Source organism: Haliaeetus albicilla, chromosome 17, assembly GCF_947461875.1.
Source record: "Haliaeetus albicilla chromosome 17, bHalAlb1.1, whole genome shotgun sequence".
In the NCBI taxonomy this organism is placed as follows: Eukaryota; Metazoa; Chordata; class Aves; order Accipitriformes; family Accipitridae; genus Haliaeetus; species Haliaeetus albicilla.
The window spans coordinates 195,084-221,924 of NC_091499.1; the positions used below are offsets into that span (position 1 = coordinate 195,084).

Sequence of the window (26,841 nt, forward strand, 5' to 3'; positions counted from 1 at the left end):
CACATGAGAATTTGTTGCCACACTTTTAAATAAAGACAAAGACGTGCAGGTGGTGCAGTTGCTGGTGGGAGTTGCCCACAGGCTGCTTCATTACAATTAGCTAACTAAGTTTGTCCTGCAGCCAAGGGATATGTGCGGCACAACACCAGAAGACCAAGTTACACACGCAGTATAGCACCGCCCAGGCCTGCGCCTACTCAGGTTTACTGTTAGGGGAATCCCTAACTCCTTGATGTACAATGATCTTCCAGTTGGGATCACTACAGTGATCCAAACAGCTTTTCACCCATCTAGTTAAGTGACTGGGCTATAAAGTTGCAGGTTAGATACAGGGATACTGTAGAATACTGTATCAAAAGTCTTGTTAAAGCCCTGGCAGATGGCATCCACTGTTCTTTAGTCACACATCTACTCGTTTAGTCTCAGAAGGCAGCCAGCTTGGTTAAAAATAATAATAATAATAAAAATTATTTAGCCTTGTTAAATCTGTGCTGGCTATTCCTCATGACCTTCTCCATTGTGTGCCCAGAAGTGCATTCCAAGAAGACCTGCTCCGTGACTTTCCCAGGGTCTGAAATGCAGCTGACGAGCCTGTTTCCCAGTCATCCTTAGTGCTCTATCAGAAGACGGGTGCAAGGCTTGCCTTCTAGTCACCAGGAGCCTCTCCTGATTGCAGTGGTCTTTCAGCAGTGATGGAGAGCAGGCTCATAACATCAGCTCGCTCAGCACCCTTAGGTACATCCCATCAGGTTCCATGGACTTGCATGAAAGGAGATTTCTTGGTAGATCCCTTAGTCCTTTTTGCCTACTTGGTAGTTCTTTACTTCCTTGAATAATCTCTGTAAGACATAAATGCCTGGAAAACTTTGTCAGTAAAGATGGGCAGAAAACGTAGAGGGTAGAATTGCTCTCTAACTTGCATTTGTATTAAATGATTGTCTCTAATTTGTAGCAGTACTCTTTGAAGCTAAAATACTTAAGGTCTAGTTTATTTCTATTTACTTGTGGAAATTTGACAAGGAAACATGTAATAATTCTTTTTTATTTACTGCATCCAGTCACTTGGCAAATATAAGTAAACTATGCAATTTTAGCATTACTTGGAAATGGTACAGCAGTTATACTTCATCACTACATGATGGGACTCAAACAAAAGTTTTCTGTATTTGCAGAATTCAAAATGCAAAGTGTGGAAATTGCAAAATACATTTAGGTAATACTGTCAATTTTTAAGGTAGCTTTTAAAATTTTACTAGTTTTTTTTATGTCTGACGTCTTTATTCAGCTCTTTAAGTGAGCTCTGTGAAAGCACTGTTTTCTGTGTTGGGCTTGAATTCAAGGAAACTTTCACTTTCAGAAAAGAAAAACCCAGACAAAATACTAAAAATTAAATGCTATGTGTGAGACTTCTGTCCAGGTTGCTGCAGCTCCACATTTTGTCTCATGCAGTCTAATTGGACATTTTGCCTGCTGAGCGTGGAGTTTGGAGCAACTTCATTGGTTTCATGTTTTATAAGCTGATTCTCTTTGTAAGCTACGCTGGCAGTTTTAGTTCTGGTCAGCACAGAGTTAATGCGGTGAGGTTTGGGAGAAGATTCTGGCTTGCTATTACATCTAGTCTCGCTTAAAATCAAATTGTCAATTCATTTTTCTTATGGTTGTTACCTGACCAGTGATGCTTACAATGTACACTTCCAGATGCTTGATTGGCCTGAGAGGTTATAGATGCATCTTGTGGCCTTAGCCATCAGAGGGCACCGCAAGAGTGCTGAACGAGGTAACGGTGGCAAATCATGCCTGAAATGCAGCCTATCTGTATGGCGATGATATTCCTTTAAGGGGGAGATGAAGACATGGGGTTGAGCTCTTAATTCTAAAGAAAAATGTGTTGTATTGGGTCTAATGCAGAATGTATGTAAATGAGGTTGATTTTATTCTCTTGGTATACATCAAATGCAAATAAGCATTTCACTAAACGTCATTAATTTTTAGTTCTGTGATTAATTTCCCTGTGTCTGTCAGTATGGACTGATAGGCAAAAGTTAAGAAATGATCAACATTTAAAAATTCTTAGCCTCATGAATCTGCTTGCATGTGTCATTTGCAGTTGCTAGGCTTTTATGTATTTGTGATGTGCAGCTCATTCTGTTTTTTAATCTGGTGTAGCAGATATCACCTGGTGCAGTCCAAGTTTTCAGTATCTGGGATAATATTATGTTTTGTCCATGATGTTATGACTATATAGGTTAATCTTTGAGTCATTAGACTTTTAGCATCAACTAAACCAAGTATCTGACCATAAATGAGCAATTATGTTTTTCTGTTAATTATTGTCGAGACTGCTTAGCATTAATTTTTATGGGTAATTCCTGTTCTTGTTTTCTCTCCTTAGTGTCTTAGTTAATTTTGTTCCTAATGTCATTGTATTCTTATTAAATGGGCACTTCATGTTCCTTTTTTAAAATAATCTATGTTAAAAGCTTTGTATCATCTTTAGAAGATCAGTGATTCTCTCTCTCAGAATATTTTTTTACCAACTAATGCTGATCTTGGAAAATAATGCTATTTGGGCTTGTCCATAAAATGGAAAACTGTGTTATTAGTCAACTGGCTACTCATCTGTTTCAAAAAGTCTGCTTCTGTTTTCATGTCTTTTCAGCTTTCTAAGATTATTACTTGGGCAGTTTCCTTCAGCATCCTTTCAGGTTCCCTCATCATCAGTGCACATCTGGCTGTAAGAGTCATTCTGTGCTTAGAGGTTTGTTCTTGGCCTTGACGTGGTTATGTTCATCACACCTAACCTTAATATGACTAGTATTCTAAACATTCTTTTGAACGGTTTAAGGTCTGTGTGTGTGTTTGACTTTTTCTTGCAAATGTACCTTATTGGATCTCTGCAGATAACATTTTACCAGTTGTATATTTAGAGGGTTGTCCTGCATTTGACATTGTATGAAGAGCACAGACTATTGCTGATGCTCTGGAGTCACGGTGGTACTGCTTCCAGTCCCAAATTTTTATTCTTGTCAGCACAGCTATGAAATTGCTTGTCAGGTTTCTTATAGAAAAGACATATTTCAGGTTTTAGCTAATATCACAAGGTTATATCTAAAACTTCAAGGAGAGGATGTAACATCCATACCCCCAGTTCTGAGCTGTTCATTTTTTTTTCACTGACCTGACCTCCACAGACCCCTATCTTCAACCTGTAATGGGGGAAGGAGGAAAGGATCTTACATGTAGAGTTTGCCAGAGGTCTTCAATTTCAGCTGTATTATACTGGGTCATACTGGCAACTGGGAAGTTTTATCAGAGCTTGGGATAGCCTCAAGCTGTGTGTTTTCATTGAAGGGAGAAAGAAATTTACAAATCTTGCTCCTTATCTAGATCTCTCAAGACTAGATATTTGCTGGAGATGCTTTACTTTCTCACACTTATTCTGGTTTTGGTACTTTGATGAAGCAGGAATCCTTATTACCAAGTACAAATCCCTCCGTGTCTTTCAGAACCAGCAACTGGGAGGTGTTCATGCATCCTTCTCATCCCTGTCAACTGCATGTTTCCTTACAGATAAGTCTGGAGAGGGGTCTTGTACAGTCTCACCTTCTAATGTAGAACAGAGCGAACTTGTCAGGAAGCTCAGCAGTCATGGGTCAGTTCAAATCATGAATGTGGCCATGCCAGTGGAAGTTGACTTCAATCAAGCCTTGTCACTTGAACACGTTACAATCAATACCTTAAACGAGTCTATTCATTTCAAGTGTCCTTAATGCCCTGAATGACCCTCAGCTTCATTTCTTTGTTTTTTTTAGAGAGTTCAGTATTAAAGCTGATCTGTTCATGTATTTCAGTATTCAGTACGGATGTACATACTTGTATGCAGCCTTATGTTTCAGTGTTCAAAATGATTGTGTGCTTATATGGTCACCATTCCTTGCTCTGATACCTGGACACATATGCAAGAATATGACATAACTATCTCTATGTAGTCCTCGAGCAACGTTAGAAGTTTTACTTGAATTCACTTAGTTTTCATTTATTTGGCTTTTCTATTAACCTTCCCTTGTTCAATTGCTTCATGTAGCTTCCATGTCTTCTTAGCAGCAGGCATAGGAGAAAACCCAAGGTGCCAGATTACTTGTTGCAGTGGTCTTCCTCATCCTCAGTTTCCCACGTCATTGCTGCAGTCAGAGTTTGATGTCCTACATCTTTAACTAAGCCATCTGCTGTTCTAAATATTCTATCACCTTCTCTAGATCTATTGGTGAAACCAGATCTTTTTTTCTTTCATCGGGCCAATAGTAAGATTTGGAATCAGCTTACCCAAGGAAGTTTACAAATGAAGTGTTAATATTACAATCTTATTTCCCACAGACTTGTGTTCTATTTGAATTTTGTACGTTGTCAGATCTTATGTTGTGTTGTATGTTCTCTGCCTGGCAACAAATCCCAATTCTTCAGCAAGCTTGAAAAAGCAAAACACAACTCTATTACAGAGGCCTACAATATAAATAAATAAATAAATGAACCACACTGCTTACTCTTGGAAGAGCCACAGCCTTAAAAAAAAGTTAGGTGGTAACTGTGCAGCTTACTGCAGAGATAACAGAATTAGCTACCTGTGGCTCTGTTACCTTCAGCTCCATATCTGTGTTATGTCATGCTGTGACTGATAACTCTGAGAAGTGGATGCAAGTAGTAACAGGTGCAGTTCCATACTAACATAATGATTTTATCCTTAGGATTTGTGATGGTATCTCTAGTGAAGGCTGTGCATGTCTAGCACATGTGAAGGCAAGTACATTCTGAACACGATTCTACATATTGTGGCTCTACTGCATGTGAACTTGAGTATAGTGCAAACAGTTCAGACTTGCTTCTGATTCAGCTCAGGTCTACCTGATTTAAATGGCAATGTAAATTCAGGTTGTCTCTCACATGAGGAATGGGCTGAAACCCTGTTACTGCCGATGTTATAGCTGGTAAACCAATGAAGAAGTAGAGGCTTGAGTTACAAAATACATCCATTTGGAATGTGTTTATCTGCTTCTGTAGTTGTCTGCTCTTGTGGCAAGAATAGCCTTGAAAAATATTTGACACATTTTCTGACATAATTTTTCTGTAAGCAGCACTTCTTATATGGCTGTTTTGCTGTTTTCCTCCTGTAGCAAAGTTTCCTCCTGCAGTTTGCAACAGTCTTTCTCAAAGTAATAAAATAAGTAGTACTTCCTCAGTAGTAGAGATCTGACTCTATAAATTCTAACCGTAAGATGTTAGTGATACCTTAGTGATAAAAGTTGTCTTTCCTGTGTTTTTCAGTTAGCTACTTGCATTTATAAGCCTTGCTTGTGAAGTTTGAATCAGAATAGCAGTGTGCTGTGTATACTTGCGTACTGCAATGAATTGAAAATATATTTAATCAATTCTGTTAAGATCCAGTTATGCAGCATTATATTAGAAGGCCTCACAGGGGGCATCTGTTTAGAAACAGGCATCTGAGGAGACTTTGAGCACTTGAAAGGATTTTTTCATGCTTCTTGCTGACCATAGACCTGTGAAACTGCAAGTCTTTATTGAAGAAGGGCAGTATCAGGTGTGCTTGCTTAATTGTTTGTTATTAGAAAGATAAATTTTATTTATCTGCAAGATGAAGTGAAAGGTCTTCGGCATACAAAGTCATTTTAAACCAATCCTAGAACTGAATTCTATGACTTAAAGAGAAGGGATTCTAAATTTTGCAAGCTAGTCCTAATAAAATATTTTTTTTTTGCTTACAAAAAAAGCTAATCACTATTTTCTGATGTACCTTACAGTGCATTTGCATGCTTGTAATCACTAACTAAAAGAGTACTATAAATTATATATATTTTAAATGTGTATGTTCAGGCATTTTTTTATTATTTAAAACTTGAATCAAAAGAATATGTTAATTTAGGAAAATGAAACAGACCTGTCAGTGTAGTCACTTAATTTACTATTAATTTAATTACAGTTGAGGATATGTATCACTGCTGTGGTCAGATGGTCATTGTGGAGGAGTCACATTCATTTAGTGTTTGAATAATGAAGTTCTGAATGTGTCATTCCTAAAACAAGATTTGTCTCACTATTGAACAAGGTGAATGGTGGGAACAGTTTAAATTTCTGTTTGCTTATTATACCTTTTCAAGTTACCTATCAGTCCCGAGTACTTTTCTCAAAAAGGTGAGGACTTAGCCAGTCTTCTTTTTATCAGCTAAGTCATTAAAAATTCTCTGGAACACATAAGGAAGATAAAAAACATAAACAGAATATCTCAAACAACTTAAAGTTCATGTTTTTTTGATAGAGATTCCAGTTTCTTTTGAGCATAGTAGGCTGTCATGTAAAGCTCTTTTTCTGGGTGGGGTTTTTTGTTTTTTTTTTTTTGGCAGGGGAGTGTTTTTTGTTTCTTAAGTGTACTTGGTTAATCATTAGGACTATGTAAAAAGCAGTTGCATTTTTATTGAAAACAGATGTGGGAATTAGCAGATTCTTGTTTCTGAGTATTTGGTAATATGCAAAAATTAAACATGCTGTTTTAAACAACTTTGCTGCATTTTAATTAAAAAAACCCCCTGAGATGTCTTACCTGATCACTTACTAGGTTTTTGAAATATAATATTTGAGTTAAACAATGTTTTATGAAGAGTATCTTGGTTTTTTTTAATGTTGTTGTCTCTAGACTTGACTGATTAGCTTGTATAACTTGTCTTTTATCACCTGTCTGTTTCTACCCAGAAGCCCCGATGAAATTCTATGACTTCCCTTGCATGTTCTGTTGTTTTCAATCTCTCTGTTGTTTGGTGCAAGGTTGGCATGTCTTACTATCCAGTTGTATTACCACAGTGACATTGTTCTTGAAAGATCTTGATCCAGGAGGAGGTTAGTTCACTCTCATGAAAAGTGCTTTAGAGATTGCCAGCTCAAGAGCAAGGCAAATGCTCCTACAACATTACTTGTGCTAAAAGTAAAGGGGGACTGGTTTCTAACCCTGGAGTTGTGGGAACTGAACTTCCACATTCACAACTTAAATTTGGGAAGATGATCTGGTCTGTGTTTCCGCCAGTGGTTCAAGAAAGGAGGTGCAAATATATCACCTGCAGGAAGCATATTTTCATATTCCTTGTTCCACTGTGATCTCCTAAAATAAACATGGTTGGTGAAGGCTGTTACCCTTGTCTTTATCCAAGTTTCAAACTGTCTCAGACAGACTAAATTACTAGTAACATGTGTTCATTCAGGTATACAGTCAATGTGTACATTACCTTCTTCATCTGGAGTACTTTACAGATGTGACATTCAGTGAAGAACAAGTAAAATGGCGGTGGATGGTGGGGATAGAGCTGGAGTGCCTCTTTCTGAAAAGAAAAGGTATTGGGCCTTACATGGCAGAAAACTACCTCTTGCTAGATGATACAGAAGAGCTGCCCATCTTTAATGCTACTTCACTGGTAGTAATGTTTTTGTGCTTTGTGTTTATATATAGATTATTTCATGGAAGACTATTGCAAAAGGTAAATTAATTGGTAAAATAGTAAAAAAAAATTTCAAATAAAAAACCTGCATGACAGCATACCATTAATATGCCTTTTTGAGCACATAGTTAAAAACATTGCAATTTCTTGAATGCAACACTGCACACTGATTTTGATTTACTTTCTTGATTTCCCATCCACCCTTGGCACCACTTGGCAGGGTTGGGTAAAGACACTGGGAATACAGGAGTGAAGTTGAGCCTGGGAAGAACAGGGGGGTTGTGGGAAAGTGGTGTTTTGGTTTTTGTCTTTGTTTCTCACCATCCAGATCTATTTTAACTGTCAAGACATTAAATTATTTTTCCCCAGGTTGAGACTGTTTTGCCCGTAACAGTAATTGGTAATCGACCTATGAGCTTTTCTATCTATTTTCTCCCACTCTGCTGTGGAGGAGGAGTATGTGAATGTCTGGGTGGAAGTTTGGCCCTTAGCCAAGGTCTACTCACCAAACTGTTTCACGGCTTCTACTTTATGATCCGCTCACACATTCTGTGAAGAATAGTCACATCAAGCAAATTATCTTATCCTCTTGTCAAGCTGTGACTGGTGCCATGGACTCTGAACAGGGCACTCCAGCTGTTCAAGGGTGCAGGTTGTGGCTGGTGTCCTGGCTTCCTTGTATAGTGCTTCCACCTTGGGCTCAGCCTTTTGCAGTCTTGAATGTTCATGGATGTGTCACCTCCTCCTACACAGGGCTATTATTTTTCACTTATTTATTGTTTTCTAATTCAGACACTTGGCATAAGCTGTCAGTGGCCTCGTTGGTGATGTTATGTCTTTGACCTTCTCCCTATCTAAAGCCTGCTTGCTGTTGTTACCTGAGGTGTTATCATTGTTTGGCTTTCTGCGCCAAATATGTTGTAAGAATGCAAAGTTGTTACGAGTTCATCCGTGCTTCTTTCTTTTTGTCCTGTGCATACCTAAACCATTAGAGCAAGGCAAATGTAGTCTTTTGGCAAGCTTACCCCCATAACAATTATCTATGCTTTCCTTGTTTTCCCAGTGTATATTGGAATCATCTAAAGAGTTAGAGCTGGACAAATGTAGTCAATGTCTTATTTTCTGAGTGAAACTTCCAAGCAGGCTTGGACAATATACAGTTGTTTTCATTTGTCACTTATTAAAGGCATTAGGTGCAGAAAGTTTGCAATAAAAAAAAAAAAAAAAGGCAGTTAACGTTTTGTTGCATGTGCCCTTCTATTTTGACTTATTGAGTTGACCTTAAAAAGCAGAGATAATCTTTTAGACAAATAATTTCCCATTAAACCTTGCTTTCTAAAATATTGTTGTATATGGGCTGTGGGGTGACTGTGATTGCTCTGGCATTTTATTGGAGATGTTTTCTGTTTTCTCCTAATCTCTCTCATTGTCTCCTGTATATACTTGAAAATAATTTTATTTTCCCAACCTCAGTAACCTTATTGTCCTTGTCCCAGATAATTCTTCTCCTGCTTGAATATTCTGTACATGCTTAGTCTTGGTGAGGTCACATGTTAGTGTGAAAAGAAGCTAGTTTTCTTATGCAAAATGGGGAGTGGTGTTTCACATGTTTTTCAGTAACCATTAGAGAAAATGTAAAAAGCAAAATTAAAGTTTAAGAACAGTGCAGATTTGGAGTCTGGGCTTTTATGGTCATAGGAATTATGGAATATGTTGAGTGCTATAGGATGTATGCTTAGTAGGACTTGTCATCAGTGTGTTTCAGGAAATAATAAAGTATTTAACGGGTATTTAAAAAAAAAAAGTGTCACTCAACACATCTGGTCACAGTTTAGTAAGAAGATTACTGGAGCCTTGTTGGTGTCCAAACGTTATGCCAAACCAATCTGCAAAAGAATTGGTAAATTGACTCTCATTGACAAGTGATTATTTATTATTATTTGCTATTGCTGTGTTGATAAACTACCCAGAACGAGACTGATCCATATTTGGGTCTAGTCACTTCTAACTTTAAATTGTATATAGACCTTATTTTTTCTTACTGTATTGAACAATGGCTTGCTGAACTATGTAGAAAGTTACTTGAATTGGTAATTAAAGCCTCTGATCTTCTGCCAATAGCAATTACATTCTCTGTTCCTCTGTCCCAAGGGTGGTGACCTGCTGTAATTCAGGAGGAACCAAACTTCTGCTGTCCGTTGCCATCATACACTTGGCCAATACTCATTGTGTATTTTCACGGGTCCCAACTGGTGATAAGCTGTGAAGAATGCTAGAATAATACAAAGATTACAAAGGGTATTTACTCACAGGTTTTGCCTAGCAATATGTGCTTCTTGCTTTAGAAAATGGATACTGGATCTGTTGAAAGACTAATGCTTGGGGAGTACGTTCTTCATAAATTTTTTTTTTTAATGCCCCCTTTATTTGACCACATTACTGTAAAGTAGCTTCTCTCCTGAAATGCAGTGGTAATACCTGGTTTGACACTTCTTTAGGTTGGGTATTCTTCTTTTACACATTCAGCTGGCTTCAAACAGCCACTTACATCTTTCAATCCTGTACACTTTTGGTTGCTGGACTCCATAGTCTCTTTCAACCCTTGTGCTGCAGTCATTACGTGCATTTATTTGTTCAGTGCCTAATTATTTCACTAGTCATCTCACAGTAAGTCAGATGCATTAGCTAATAGGAGCAGCTCTCAGACTTTCTTCCAGATGACCAGTAGTCAGAAAAAAATACAGGCTGATGAGAGTCATGGTCCTGATAGTGCCCTCTGATATTTTGCTAGTGTCCTGTTCTTGAAGTTTGTCCTTGAAAAGTAGTAGACACACCTCAGTTACTAGGTAATTGTTCTCTATTTGTCTGCTAATCTTTTCAGTTACATTGTTATCTGAGCAGGGGGCTAGTTTCCTGTGATTATTTTGTTGTTTGGATACTTCAGAATTTAGCAAACTGAAAACTCTGAAAATTCTCTTGTAATTGACATATAACATGTTTTCCTTGTAGAGTCTCTGCTGTTCTGTACAGTTTATGTTCTTTTTTTTTGTAGTGTTTTGCTTTCTGAGACATAATAGTGTCTCTCAACTAATATTTTCCTGTGAAACTTGTTAAGACTTGGTGTCTTTCAGATTCTTTTCTCTATCAAATGTGGTGAGATTGGCCAAGATGGGCAAAAGTTATTAATTCTAACATTTAAAGAGGAGTGTAGATAGCAGGATCACTCTAACCTCATTTTGTCTGGGAAAAATGTGCAAAATAGTTGTCATGGTATTTACTTACCTTTTGATTTTCTAGACCTATGTTGGTTGAAAATGAATCTGTCTTTGTCAATCAAGCTGTATTAGTTACTGTCCGGAGGGGGCATGGAGACTGAAAGATGCAGTGTCTTGATATTAGATGTAATGCTTTTCATAGTATTCATCTTTAGGAAAGGGTTGAATTGCCTTTATACTCCAGTTAGGAGTGGATTTGCTAGCCTGTGTATAAGATTCTGTTAAGGGAGGTAATTCTGTATATTTCTCTGTGCAATTGCCCTTTTTCTTGAGGAGTGATTGGCTTTCAGGTCCAGGGTGTTTTCTGTTAAATATATATTTGAATCTAGTAGGAGGCTTATTAAGAAGAGCATGTCTAGGATGAGGATATCATGTTGGATAACTAAAGTAGTTGACATTCATCTTTGTCCTTTACTAAAGCTCTACCTAGACAAGATTGAGTATTAGCAATGTGTCCTTGTGGCAAGGAGTTCTAATGGGACTGCATTGGGAGGAGTGTTGCTGGCATGTCAAGGGAGGTTGATCCTTCCCCTCTACTCAGCACTGGTGAGGCCATACCTGGAGTACCATGTCCAGTACTGGGCTACCTGGTAAAAGAGAGAGATGGGCATACAGGAGACAGTGGAGCAAAGGAACACTAAAATGATGAAGGGACTGGAGCATCTCTCCTGTGGGGAAAGGCTGAGTGAGCTGGGACTGTTGAGCCTGGAGAAGGCACGGCTCAGAGGGATCTTACCAATGTATATAAATACCTGAGGGTGACCGAGCACTGGCACAGGTTGCCCAGAGAAGTTGTGGGGTCTCCTACCTTGGAGATATTCAAAACCTGCCTGGACATGGTCCTAGGCAACCGGCTTTAGGTAGCCCTGCTTGAGCAGGGGGATTGGACCAGATGACTTCTGGAGGAGGTTCCTTCCATCACCTCCGGAGATGTCCCTTCCAACCTCAGCAGTTCTGTGATTCTGTGATTAGGTAGAAAAGTAGTAGAAAGAGGTAGCAGAGCCAGTTCTGAGGGACTGGGGGACTAAACTTGGCATTACTATTATAGCTCATAACTTAATGGTGATTTTTACTTTCTCAGCTTCTGTGTCATGGCTCTAGTGATTCAGGCAGTCTCTAGCACATGTGTGTGGAATACAGTATTTGCCACTTTACAGCATCATTGTTTGTGAACAAGATCATTCTTCTATACCATCTGTATTCAGGAAAGACATCTTGGTGGGATAGCCATTTTTTGTGTGAGTATGCCCCACATTCTGCATTTCATTGTTGCATGCAGGGCTAATTTAAACAAGCTGGAAGTTACTGTCCACACCTTGTGCTTTTCCAGTGTTCATGTCTTACTGTATAAGTGCTTTAATAACCAAAATCTTGCCAAACTGTGTGGTGAAGCAGTCTGAATTTGTGTCCTAATGCTTCATGAGCTGTAACTGAGGTTTTTTGTATCAGTCTGGACTGAGCTGTGATGTGGTTTCCTTGTGTTCTCTCCTTTACCTCATCTGTAAGTGGTCGCCTTTCTTACTGGTTCTGTAATATATAGTGCTATTGTTATTGGTTAACATCAAGGGGCAAAACACATCTAATTGTTGGACATGGGAAGTAGTCTTACATTCCACATATCCTTACGCAAGCATACCTGGTTAATGGCTATTTGGCATGAAAAGCTAGGACAAAAGACAGGACAAGTAATAAATTAAACACTCAGATACAAAGACTCTGAAGAATGGGAGATAATTAAGAAGATACCAAAGACCAAAGCTATCAGACTGTTGGTTGATGGACCATTGAAGGAGCAGCTCAAAGCCTTGAGGGAAACAAGATTATCATCTGTCTCATGGAAAAGAGCAAACTTATTATGGGATGTTTGAGGGGGCTTGTGGGATTGTGTATAAGTTATTATGGATCATCTAGCGGGAGAGCCAAAGGCAGGAAAAGGGAGCATAAGAAATCTACTGATAATTAGGCTTGTGCCTAGTGCCTTATCACTGCAGTAATAACTTGATAAGAAAATCTATCTTACTAAACACTATTCCTAATTATTTTCATGGTTGAGGGTTCTCTGTTCTCTGTGTGTGTGGTGCGAGTGAACTTCAATCCAGAGTATCTGGTGGGTGCCTTCAGAGGCCTGAGAGCCAGAGCCCATAGGTTTGGGTGCAGGATACTCGAGAGAGCAGAGGGTTTGGGAGTTGGTGGCTGGAGGGGATGACGTCCAAGTCAGCTTCCAGAGGGCGAGTCAGGGCTTTGAGAGGCAGCCTCTGAGGAGACTACAGTTTGTGGCCAGCTACAAGAGGCTCATGTGCATGAGATCAGCCAACATGTATGAACAGATCAGACCATTTTTATAGTTTGTTTATGCATGTGCTGTTTGTGTGTGGCACCTGTGCTTGTGTTTGTAGTGTTCTGGTGGCCAGCAGTGTCTGTACAGTGTGTGTGTATGAGAATAATGTGTGTATGTGGTCAGCCTTGCTACTGGCTGGGGCTAGGGTCAAGGTGTGGCAGCAGCCTGGCTGCGGTGGGCTGGGAAGGAGAATGTCCCTGGACCTTGAAGCCCACCAGCTTCAGCTTCACTTTAGCAGCTTGCTGTGGGCACTTCTGCTTTTACCTAAAAGCACCAAGCCACAGGCCTTGATAGGAGCTCAAATGGAGGTCCAACTACCATAGTTAAGTTCTAACGCAACAATATTATGTTTTATAATTAAGCAGTTTTTTGAAGGCTTGGTTTTCTGCTTCATGAACTTGAGTCCTGGGGTAAGTGTTCTTATGTCAGAGTGTATTTGATTCAGAAGTAAAATATTTGTAATAATTGTAAATGTAAATAATCAACATTTTAAGAATGGGAATAAAAAAAATTGCATGTTGTTGGAGTTGCTAGTAGTTTTCCTTAATGCAAATGTCCTTTTCTGGTTTTGAAAGAAAATATTTAAACTTTTACTCATATTTGAGAAATGTCATTGCTGTTGCTGACAATTGAGAGTTGAGATTAAGTAAAATATTTGAAAATGATGACAAGTAGGCTCAGATTAATGCTGGTTTTTAGCAGCATGAAATTTGAGTGCCTGTCATGTTTTTAGCTCTATTCACTAAAGATAAGAATGTAATCGCTGGTACTTGAACATATGGGAAGCTAGGGCTTAAAACTCTTGCAAAGGGTGGCAAGATTTGATTTTGCTTCTTAAAAAGAAAAAAACCCCAATATTGTAAAATATGCATAACTGAGTGAAAGTATTCCAGATACGTTTTTACTTTTAGAAGATGGATATTTTCTAAGTCTTAGCAACAAAACAATTACTTCCAAGCAGTATCACATGTTGAGAGAATAAAACACTGAAATTCAAATGCCGCCTTCTGAGGTTTGAAAGTAAGAGGTTGGCATCACACAGACTGTTGTAATAAAATCTTTTCTATGTTTGTTGTTACTAAAGATCAAGTATGGAATTCTTAAGGATTACTTAAATTTATTTGAAGTTGTATAGTAAGTTTCTCAAGAAAAAGAAGTGAATATATGAATATTTGAGAAGCTCATTAATCAGAGGAAATGCTTTGCAATGCGATCCTTTTTCCTTAGATGTTAATGTTTTTACCCTACTGTTTAAAGACTGAATAGGAACATAGCCTTGGGCAGTGTCAACTGTGGTAAATAATCCTGGTCCCTACCAGCAGTTGTTTTTAAGATTTTTGTTAATTATTTTTCTCTGAAAGCAGTCTAAGAGTAAAATGAACCCTTTGTAAAAAAATCACTTCATTTTGTCCTTATAACTCCTGAAAAAGGATTTAATAATCTTGTTAGAATTTGTGTCTAATTGCTAATCACTAGTAATTTTGAAAATTTCTCTACATTGCAGATGAAAATGTGGACTTTTGAGGATGCTTAGAGAATGGAAGTTCTTGTATGGAAAACAGGAATGCTAGTAGTTGTTCAGAAATATTTGGTACTGGAGGTCTGTATTACGTATTGTGTATTTGGTTTTAAACAACCATGATTCTTTTTGACCCTCTTTGATACTTGGGCAGTTGAGATTGGAAGATTGGTGGAACTTGTCTGATCTGTGGTTTTTTACAGAATCACAAAATGGCTGAGATCGGAGGGACCTCTGGAGATCATCTGGCCCAACCCCCCTGCTCAAGCAGGGCCACCCAGAGCTGGTTGCCAGGACTGTCCAGGCAGGTTTTGAATATCTCCAAGGATGGAGACTCCACAACCTCTCTGGGCAACCTGTGCCAGTGCTTGGTCACCCTCACAGTGAAAAAGTGTTTCCTGATGTTCAGATGGAATGTCCTGTGTTTCAGTGTGTGCCCATTTCCTCCAGTCCTGTCTCAGGGCACACCTGAAAAGAGCCTGGCTCCATCCTCTTTGCACCCTCCCTTTGGGTATTTGTATGCATTGCTAAGATCCCCCAGAGCCTTCTCTTCTCCAGGCTGAATGGCCCCAGCTCTCTCAGCCTTTCCTCATAGGAGAGATGCTCCAGTCCCTTCATCATCTTTGTGGCCCTATGCTGGTCTCTCTCCAGTATGTCCATCTCTCTCTTGTACTGGGGAGCCCAGAACTGGACTGAGTAATTGATTCCCAGTAGTAAAATCCTGTTAAGAAAATGAAATATCTCCTCTAAAGTTCTGTAATAAAACTGATTTATAATAACTCATTTTTATACAGTGGCAGATATATGTATTTCCTGTAATGCCTTGTGAATGGCATAGGGCTTTAGTAATAAGGTTTGTCAAGATTAATAACTACATAACAGCTTTTTAACTCAAAATTTTTATGATGGTTTACATTGTAGAACAATAGATGAAGCCTTGTAGTAGTAATGATGACTATGGAAAATGAGATTTTAATCGAGTGGATTGCATGGGTTTATAGACACTTGTTTCTTCTCTTTTTGACTGCATATTGCCCTTCAGCATTGGAGAAGTTTTGCTAGTGTGGTTATGGTTGTTCTTAAAGCAGTTTTGGAACATAGCATTAGTGCTAGACTGATGAAGTTTGTGATGGGAAAAACCTACCATGGATGGTTTCTGACAATGATTCTAAGGGTGCTTAGTGAAGCAATAATGAATCTTTCATGCTTTCTAGCTGACTGCTCCCTGTGTGGTATTGGCTAGTAACTTCTACCAAATTATGTAGAGATGTTGTTTTCTTAATTTCCTTCTCATGAATGTAGGGAAGAGGGGGGGAAATCTTCAAAATCATAACATTAAAACCTTGGGGAAATCACTGCTGTCTGAGTGACCCTCTCCCCCTCCAATAACACTCCGTTGGTGCAAGTTAATTAAAGCAGCAATGTATAGTTGAACTGAAGAACAGATTCCAGGTTACCTTGGAGTACTGGAATCAATATTTAGTCTGTGAACCTGGGAGAAAGACAGCAAAAGGTAGAAGCTTCTGTTCATAAATAATGCCAGAAAAAGAAACAAAAGATCTGCATGCAAAGAACAGTAAGCAGTATTGAAGAGATGAAATATTTGCATGTATCAGAATTTGTAATGAAATAAAGTAAATTATTTCATTTTCCAGGCTTGCTGTGAAGACAAGTGTTCCAGTACACTATGTACTTAGTTTTAATATTACTAAGTATCTGGAATTAGATACAAAAAAGACTGAGGACTAAATTAAAAGTTGAGTAAGCTATTGGTAAAGAGCAAATCAGTGGTGTAACAGTTGATAAAATCACTGAAGAACCTCCACAATTATGGCAAGCAGTATTATTTAACAGAAGATTTGGATTTTGCTGACAAGGTAGCTTTCTAAGTGGCTACTTCAATCTACATATAATTAAAGCCTGAAAGACACTATGGACTATTGTAAGAAAGCTGGAATTAATAATCTGTTTTGGGGGAAAAATATCTAATGAGCATCTCGGTAACTGTCAACTTTAGCTTTATGTTAAAATACAAAAAAGTACAAGAGATGAGTTCATTTACATACTTTCACCCTAATATGCAAGTGAAATGAGTATCTGCACAAGCAATAATGATGCAAAAACCAGCAACAGTTCACTGACCAATTAAACAAGGTTTAATTATTGAAAAATTTTGCTTTAAAGACTAAATATTAATCTTCAACACAGATGTTGTTTATACCTCAGTGTGAATATGAAAGCTAGACATTTCCAAATGGAAAAGAGAAATCAATTACTTTCAGAAGCAAATGCCTAAGGAAAACATTAATTATTATTCTGAATGCATTTGACAAATGCTGAGCTGAAATTAGTGGAGTTCAGTTTCTTCAAGGTTCTTAAAGTATTAGGTAAATATCTAGGACATGCTAGCAAGGAAGTTCTTCACAACTGTTAATTTGTTTCTTCTGCCATGGAAGATTTGTTCTTTGGCAGCTTGAATAAACTGACTAAACATAAAAAGACATTAATTATATATATTTATATATAGATAAAAAATAAAATTTATAGTTTATAATCTATATTTTATGATATAATTTATATATAGCTTTTAAATTGTTAGATATAGCATTTAAGCAACTTTGATAACAACTGTTGTGCCCTCCCCTTTAAAGTCCAAAAAAAAGAAAATTACAGTGCTAAGACTATAACTTGAATTCTTTTTTTTTAAATTAGTTAGCCATTGCTTTTGATTTTCTTTCCTTAAAACATAAAAGGCCACTTTGCATTCTCTGTGATTTTCTTTGGGCTGGTTTGTGTTATTGAGAAGGGGTGTGTGTGTGTGAGAGGAGAGAGTCGTGGGGAGTTTTTAATTGGAAAAAAACCAACCAAAACCAAAGAACAAACCCACAAAAACAACTTCAGCCTTATTTTGACACCTATATCAACCACTAGAGATTCATGAGGGAATTTTTTCCTGTCCTTTGAAAATGTCAGTTGTTACATTTGTACGAAGAGCCCAGTAATGCTAGTCTGTATTATTTATTTCCTTTCTTCCATACATTTGGTGGTGCCATATGAAAATAATCTTAAATGCTTTATGTATTAAATTATATTGGCCCATTGCAAAAAACCATTTAGTAATGTCAAAAACATTTTTGCTTAAATAGTTTTGTTAGTTTTGAAAAATGTTATCTCCTGTCACACAGATTGTGTGTGAACAATTCATGTGGAATAAATAAAATGTTAATTGTTTGCTTTAATTTTTATTGAGCATATTTCAGTGTAAGTGTTGCTGAAATAACTTTTAATAGCTGAAGAAGCCTTGGCAAAATTTACGTATTAATTTTGTACAACACTGGAGATTTGTAACATGCTGTGAAAGGTTAAACCCCAACTTTTTTCAAAAGAAAATTGATCAACGCTAAAATGTCAACTGTCTAGGTACAGCAGCATACTGGCGTGCAAACACTGTTTCTCTTATTTCAGGTTCCCCAGCTGCATAGCATTTGCATTGTGACATTTTCTTACAACATTAGCAAGATAGCTGATGTTTCAAAATCAATCAGCTTTTGTTTGTATGAGGCAGCCTGCAACTTAGTTGGATGTTGAAGGTGTTTCTCTGAAATGTGATTAAATTGAATTCTTGGGTTCTGGCAATATCTGTATCTCATGATTTCTTAGCAGTGGCTGCAAAATCGTACAGTTTTGAAGACCATGTAAGGTTATAATTCTGAAATATTTTTAAAAAAAGGCAAAAGCAAGCAATATTAGAATTCCTCAGAAGTACCAAACTTTTCTAGACATTATATTTTAAATTTAATTTAAGGCAAGTATTTTGATGCGTGGTGCATAAAAACGCAGGATAGAAAAATAGGCTGCCTTGCTGGGGAGTTCATATCCTTTAAAACTACTTTTCAGGGAATTGCTAGCTAAAATTCAGGTTTTGTTGAAAACGAAGTTGTTCTAAAGTTTTAGAATTCCTATTCATCAACAGCGCTTCTAATCAAAGAGAAATGGATTAAGAAGCCTTTTGTGACTATTACTTCCCCCATTTAGGCTGTATTCTGGAATAAAAGGTACATCGAAACTAGTGTTCATCTCTGCAGACAATCAGATTGCAGTCAGAAAAAGACTTTACCTGGGTGATTTATGTTTGAAATAAGATGTCAGTATGTAGTAGAGTCTCCCTTTTTAAATAAAAGCATGGTCTTGATTATATGCGTTGAAAAACACTTGTAGTGGACTCAGTATAGGGGGAACTGAGACTTAAAGGCCTGTTATTTACTGTAATTATGCTGGGTATGTGCATGGTTCGTGTTGTTCCTAAATACTAAAAATATGTAAAGAGTACTAAAAATATGTAAAGAGTACTTTGATATGTGTAGTGTATCTATAATAATATAATGAATGTTATGACACAGTCCTTAAGTAAGTAGAACTAAGTAGAACTAGCATTATGTTTAACCTGTTCTGTACCTTAAAATGGGAGTGAGGGGAGGAAAACCTCCCAAATGCCTTTGTTTTCAAATCAATCTCCTGGAGATTGATTTTTCTTTTGATCAGGCAGAGACTCCAGGAGGATAACTAATCTAGACTAGGCATGAGGAGAAAAAGCCTGAATTAAGGTAAAAAAGTATCACTGAAAACATCTTGCTGTCCTCTCTCATTTTTCAGATATCCCCAGTGAGAGGGGGAAAGCTGGGATCTGTATTTCTAACTCTCAGATATGTCATGGCTACTGTGCTGTCAGTAAAAAAATGTGTATGTCTGGTTTTGGTTACATAAAAGCTGATACTCTGTAACAGTGGTTACATCTGGAAAACAACTTAAAACGCTGCTGACCAAACACATCTTTAAATAAAGCTTATCTAGTATTAAGGAGTTAGTTGGAACAAGTGTGGTGCTTAGTAATGTTAAATAGGTATCTCTAAATGTAGTCTCTGTCAAAAAATTCAAGAGAAAGATTTGAATAGGTACTGCTGGATTACCAGACTACAACATAATTTTCTTTCATTCCACAAAAGATAATTTCTAATTCCCTACAGTTACTTTGGCTGTGTTACTACTGCGGGTACTACTGCAATGTTACGTTTTACTCAAGTCTTTGCTTCCATTTATCTTTTACCTTATCTCCCTCTTGCACTTTGCTTCTGTGCAGGCTCATACTCAGCTGGGTGATGCAATTAACAGGAACAAATACTCCATAGTCAGAGGTGTAAGAAGGAGGACTTTCTGTTTCTAATAGATGTATAGCATAATGATTTTTAATAATTTTCTAAGAATTGAATGGTTTGAGGAGCAGTGCAGTTAATCACCTCTGTTTTCTGCCAAAGTTTGTTTGTTGGATAAATAGATTTTAAATTCCTGAAAATAGGCTTGTTATTTAGTCTTTGATGGAGATGAACTGTTCATATTGGGACCTTTAAAAGCAGGTTTTAAGAATTTCAGGAAAAGCTGTGGTTTGCATGTATACCACAAGTGAAAGGAGTTTCATCTTCCTCTGTCTTACTGGTCAGCAGGTCAGATCCTGCTTTAGCTCATATCTAAGCTAAGTTTGTTTCTGACTGATCACAGGAGCATTATAGCAAAAAGTCACTGTTTCATTAAAACTTCCAGCAGGATGCAAAGTTAGCACCTTTCACTGTTAAAATTAGGGTAATCTTAATGTTACCTTACAGAAATATGGTGGCATCATGTCACCTTGAGAAGGCTCCTGTGAAGTCTACGTGCATAGAACCATGTCTCTCTTATTTTTGTCTAGTTTATGTATTCATTTTCTACTCACTTGTTGACACTGATTAAGCTATGGTATAATTGCTATTGTCTACAGAAGCAAAGCTGTCAATTTTATGTTAGGATCAAGATTTCCACTTTATTTATTTTGTTTCACAGATCTATGGGAAAATACAGTAGAGATGTAAGTTACTGGTATGTTTAAGCCTGCTGGATAATAGTTGTTTTTGGTGTGGTGTTTTGTTTTTTTTTTTTTTTTTTAGAATGTCCATTGCAGGTTGTTTAGAAATAGCCCACAAGTTTAATATCTTTTTCTCTTCTCTGCTCCAACCTCAGTCGAAAAATCTGTCTTGTATAACTTTGGCAATAAGTTTGTAATACTGCAATTCATACTAATCAAAAGCAGTTCTAGCAAACAATCTAAACTTTCATGCCTTTGTTTTCCTTTTAGACAGCACACGAGGCCAATCTGTAAGCTTTGGGCTGATAACTAATGCTTTTCTGAACCATCACATAAGTATTGTGTCCTTTTCAGAGCAGACAGGGAAGAATTATCTAACTAAATGTTTCAGGGCAACAGTGACTAGGAAACGTTTTTAAGATGAGCTAACAAACAGCAAAGGTCACAATTAAGACATTTTAACAAGAAAGGCACATTCTGTGAAGTGGCATATTACAAATCCAAATGAATTAGAAAAAATGTAAGTTAAGACTTATTCCTTAGGCAGCAATAAGAGGCTAAAATAGATTCTCTCTTTAAACTTTTAAGATCCTAACTGTAATAATTTAATGTCTGAGCTAAGTTGTTGTGTTTTTTTTTTTTTTTTTTTTTTAAATCCATACAGCATTATTCAGGAAGGATTTTAGTGATGTGTTCACTCTGAATATGTCAAATTATTGACATTACACAGACAATGTTTCTTTCCTCTCTTCCTAAAAATATTTGTTAAATTGCACTAAAGCAATAAAGAACCATCTAAAGCTTTCACTTGGAAGGCTGAAATTGAAGTTCTGATGTCCAAACTAATTTTGATTTTCTTTATACTCTCTCTTTTCTGATCATAACAACTGGGAAACAGAAATGCAGGATGCAGTTGCCTGTAGTGCTAAAGGCATTGAAGTGCATCATAGGAACAAACAGTTGTTTGTGGGAGAACGAACTAAAGAGTACAGAATACAGTAAAAGAATACACCAATCCATGGTTTGCTTCTTTGCTTTCTAAATAGAATTAATTTCCTCTCTATACTTAAAGTTTTAGCTATCTAATCCTTTATTTTTCTGTTCATCAATACATATAATGGGAAGATGCAAGAGCCTTCACAGTGTAAATTTAATCCTCATAAAAATGTTGTCTGTAACCTGTGTGGTGTAAAATTCAAAACGTGTAGGGGTTTGTTTTCCCTCCAATGGTTTCATTTCTAATTTCTCTTTCTTATTACTTTCTAAAATTTGCTTGCTAGTTATCTAATCGAAATCTAACAAAAGCCTAGCAACTTTAGTTATTCTATGCTGCATCAAAATCACTGTTAAAGAAATTTGCTGTAGGTGTTTTTCACGATTGCGTTCATGACATTTAGCTGAAGAGTTAGAGTATGGAATATAGGAGTGTTGTTTCTAAATCCGTAAAATCAGCATACAATACACTTGTCATAAAGGTTTTTACTTCACTTATTCTACTGGTTTTGTTACTGCTGCTACAAAGTTGGAAAGATTTGGAATTGAGCAATGAAATTTTATAAGGTAAACACTTTCCATACTCTTCTGCTTTTCTTTTTTCATCTGTGTGCTTTGTTGTCACAGTGTCCTGTTACTTCTTGCTACTGTTAATAGTGTAATTGCTTCAAGTCTACTTAATTTATTAATTTTAAATTTCTGTGGGTGGAGAACAGGTCTTATGAACCTTTGTTGACTGATTTTCACCAAGGCTTAGAAATTATTATACTAATGGTATAAAACATTTGCGGATAGTATTAAAGACCGTATAATTATCTTGTCAGTGTTGTCCCCTGTAGTGTTTAAAACTAGTTTTGGCACCAATTTGTTTAATTGGAGCAACTAAAAGTAAAATGGATAAGCAACTAACCTGGATGTGATCTCTCCAACTTAAAAGATGCAGCCCAGTAATGGAGTGGTGAAGTGTTAAAATGGTTGTACAGGAAAATTGTAGGGAGATGTGCAATTGTAGGGAAAAATTAGCTGATGTGTAATACTACGTATTGTAAGCACAGTCTTCCTGCATTTTTCTTTGACCTTTTTGGGAGGTATCAAAAATGTGCTCTAAATTAGTACATCAAATTTGATAATTAAAAATAGTATAATTTGTTAGTACCATTTCAAATGCATATGGTGATTATACTTCTTACTTTTGGAGGTGGCTTCTTCAGGTCAGGTCCCTAGATTACTGGGGAAACAGGAGTGGGGGTTGAAGTTCAGTTTTTTTCTGTCCACATGGGATCAACTTTCTGGTTTTTAAAGGGATATAAAATACTTTATTTATAGTGGATTTTGACCCTTTGTATCTTAGTTTCTAGTTAAACACGTTATTTTTTTTTTCCAAAGTTTGGAATATAATTTTTCTTTTTTTTTTTTTAAATTTGCCTCTGTTAATAGGGAAGATTTGCTGTTGAGTGTCAAAGGTAAAAGGAAGTGGTAAAGAACAACCTTTAGTAGATTTTGTACAAACGAGTAGCAGCTCTTTTTGGACTCCTATAAGATAAACAACTAAGCTTTCAAAATACTGTGAAATCCATGTTTAATCAGCTTCTTATTGGTGTGAAATGAATTTATGTATGTATGTGGTGGATTGACCCAGGCTGGCTCCCTTCCCTGAGGGAAGCGAGAGAGATTCAGGAAGGGCAAAAATGAGAAAACTCATGGGCTGAGGTAAAGACAGTTTATTAAGTGAAAGGGGAAAAAAGGGAAAAAAACACAAGTGATGCTCACCACCAGCAGACCAATGCCCAGCCAGGCCCTGAGCAATGGCTACTTTGGAAAAACTGCCCCTCAGTTTTATTGCTGAGCATGATGTTATATGGTTGTAGGTGATGGTAGACTTTTGCAGATGGCAAAGGTAACTGTCTTTTTTCTGTTTGTTGGTTTTGGGTGTTTTTGTTAAAGCCTTGTCTTTAGTTTTTATGGCTGCCTTGATCAATTCCTACTTTAACCTTATTTCATCTTTGCATTTGGATTAGAGCCATTCCCTCACACCCTTTGTCACTGGTGTAACTGTCATAGCAGAAATAAACAGAGAAAAACATTCTAGGAAAATCTTTTCACCTATGCCACAGAAGGCTCCCAAACCTATGTCTGGTCTTAATCCAGACCTTGTTACAGTCCACACAGTGGAGCACGTATGGAGGTGATGTTTGTTCTGGAACTGCCAATGGAGATACAGGTTAAATAATTTAGGTAGTCCTTGTAGAGCAGTGCCTGTATTTCCAAGAACTGCAGAGTGCCTGCTGGGAACTGTGGGCTCACCTTTAAACGTACTATGTATTTCGCAGGTGCGTTTAGCACTCAATAGAGCTAAAAAGTCTCCGCAAGCCTCCTTCAAGTAGATTTGGTTATAAAGCTTGGAATTATGAAGGAGGAATTTCTTGGGGGAAAAAGCAAGGTAACTTTCCAAGGACTGAGCATTCTCTGAGATACCCTGTCCCTAGACATATTCACAGTGCAGTCACCCTCCCTTTTAAATATGAGTCCCGTATGATGTAATCCTGCCTATCTGGGTTTTAAAAGAACTGAGGAGGCAAAAGCACGCTAAGCCTGCTTGTACAATGTTTGTTAAAATATGAAAGAAGTAGCATGAATGCCCGCACAGGTAGTTCTGGGATATTAAAACAACCCCGATGGGCTTGACAAATTGTGTAGAGGCAAATCGCAGGCTGCAGATGTGCATCTGGACAGCATGCCTTCAGACACTCCTTGTTGTTCTAGGAGTACTTAGCAGTTGATAAGGAAATACTCTTGGTAATAATTTACATTTTAGATTCTCTAATGCACCCTTCTAAAGGAACTTCCCCCCCCAAATTGTGGAAAGAGCCTGGAGTAATTCAGTAGCCTGCCTCAGCTAAAAGTAACCTTTGCCACAAAACTCTTCTTTCTGTGCTTTGCTCCTGAGCCTTCCATGTACTTTTTCTCAATGACATCCAACTTAATGTGATTTTTTTTTTTTTTAAAATGTATTCATCAAATGATCTGACAGCATATTAAGATTTTCTTGTGCAATACAGCTAGTTAGGACATCTCATTCAGAAAGTACTCTTTGTGAAAATAAAAATTTTCTTTTTTGTGCAGAAAAACACTTAGAGAGCAAATAGCTCTCACATGGTAACCTCAAAATCAAGAAATTCACACACTCCTAAAAAAATTGAGACAAGTTAATTGAGCCATGATAATCTTGTTCTTAATTGCCATGTATAAAAATGTCATTTCCTTCCTGATAGCATGTGGAGCTGCTACTTAACTTCAGGCTTTGTGTCAAGTTAACTTTTTGTTGGGTGGAAGAAAACCAGACCAATTCTTAGACATCAGCCTATGAGTTGTCATGAGTTTTACCTTCATTATTACTTGAAGTACCAATGCCAGATTTTAAATAATTCTAATATTCATGTAGTTTTCCAATAATCATGTGCTTTCTGCATTCTCAAAATGTTACCTTCTTCATGCTATATGAAAATGTCCTGTTTGTTTGCTTCAATCTCAGCATAGTGAACACTAGAGATGTGATTGTTGCGTAGAGCTCAATAGAAAAGAAGAACTCAGCTTCTTGCTCTTCTTCTGCAAGATTGCTTAACAATATTACTGAATTTTGTCAAAACTTTAGAAAGCTTGGTTTTGGAAATTCTGGTTACTTCAAATGTATGAAGATTCTGGTTTGATTTTTCCCTCCAATGCTTGTGCGCCTTTTTTTTTTTTTTTTTTTTTACTGTTGGCAGTCTGAATTGCAGCAAAGACAGCTGGTGACTCTGGTACTAAAGCTAGTATGGAGTTGGACTGACGATGTCGTCTCAGATTTCAGTTTATTCATTCCTTTTCCTCATATTCTTAAGTATTCTTCCTCCTTTCTCAATTTTAAATGTGTGATGTTGATAACATGGTGCTTAATTTGCCTTAATCGTCTACATCACTCACCCCAGCTTTCACCATCTCAGTTCAACTCTGAGGTGTCCACATGTTCTATCTGCGGCTCACTCTGCCCGCTCCTCTGATCATCCAGGCCTTAGGACTGGAAATAGCTTGTCTGTGGTGTTTTATGTTCTCTGTAAATTAAACTGCTTCAGCATGACTAGAGTTGGGAGCTATGCTCCTTGCTTGACAACATTTTGATGTCTTCCATGTATCTAAAATATTGAATAGCATGTTTTTCCTCCTTTTTTTTTTTTTTTTTTCCTGGTAAGGTGATCTTTGTGTTGAGTACCATAGGGAGATGAAGGCAAGGCTGTGCTTGCAGGAATTTGTCTAAATTTCATTTCAGAGTGACTGGAAAAAGTCTTCAGAATCTCAGTTTGGATTCTGTAATTGGGATTATCTTTTTCTTTTAGAAGAAGACTGTTGAAAAGGACATAAAATTCTTAGCTGTTTGAAAACACTAGCATTTACCACCACCTTTGTAAAAGCTAATTTTATTTACAGTGTGGCTCAGTTAGAAAAAATACAGTTGTGAGGAAAGACTTTATACATTAAAATTAAAATTTTACCCTTTACTTTTATAATCCAGGTAAGTTAAAGGAAAATGTGCTTTTTCATTTAAAATTGTTCAAAAGTTTTGATGGTCTCTCCTCAACTGTGTTGAGGTCTCCTCAACTGTGTTTAAGGAAAACTATCCTTAGTTTCAGATAGAAAAGGACAGTGTCATGAGAATCCCACATCTTCCTGAAAATCAACATTTGAACTACCCTAACAAAGTGTTTGTTCCAAGAGTTGAAAGGTATATGATCTTATGTTCACAAGAGCATATTCTGTAGAGAACTTTATTTTGTCCTTCCAGCCAACATAACGGAGGAAAATGGGGATTAATTTTGCTCGTAAAATTTGCAGATTCCATAATTGTTGGTGAAACACAACACACTAAGAAAAAAAAAAGAGAAAAACATTGGCCATGTGGATTCTTCTGTGACTTCAAGGGTTTATGTTTTTTTCCCCTTTAATGGTGGTTCCCGAAAAAGCCAGAGTAGTCCACTTCTTCCATATTCTCTCATTGCAACACCAAGAAAAAACTTGGTTAAACACCAAGACCACTAGTTCTTGGTTTTACCTCAATTCTGTAAGTCTCCCAAATTAGTTTTAAAACAGTATTTCTGTTCATTGGTAATATCTCCATAACAATGTAGTTTATTGTATATATAAACTTTGACAATAATATCAATACTTTTGCAGATTTTGAATTTTACTGGTTTTTGCTTCTTATATCACTGTCCACTTTGACTTTCATAAACGTCATCTTGTCTTAAATGCACTGTTTATAACAAGGAAAAAATTTGTTTTTTTCTGAATAAATG

The 26,841-nt window shown here is 37.1% G+C and overlaps 1 protein-coding gene across 3 annotated transcripts in view; it reads left to right on the top strand.

Moving 5' to 3' along the window:
* Positions 1–26,841, top strand: part of PRIM2 (DNA primase subunit 2) — a 132,527-nt gene that overhangs the window by 47,146 nt on the left and 58,540 nt on the right. Inside the window, exon 7 of one of the 3 annotated variants that reach the window (XM_069804567.1) lies at positions 14,614–14,719. The exons of the other annotated variants lie outside the window; for them this stretch is intronic. Coding sequence (XP_069660668.1) covers positions 14,614–14,643 — 30 coding nt within the window. The 3' untranslated portion in view covers positions 14,644–14,719. Of the gene's footprint in view, positions 1–14,613; positions 14,720–26,841 lie in introns of those variants that run through there. 3 annotated transcript variants of the gene reach the window in all.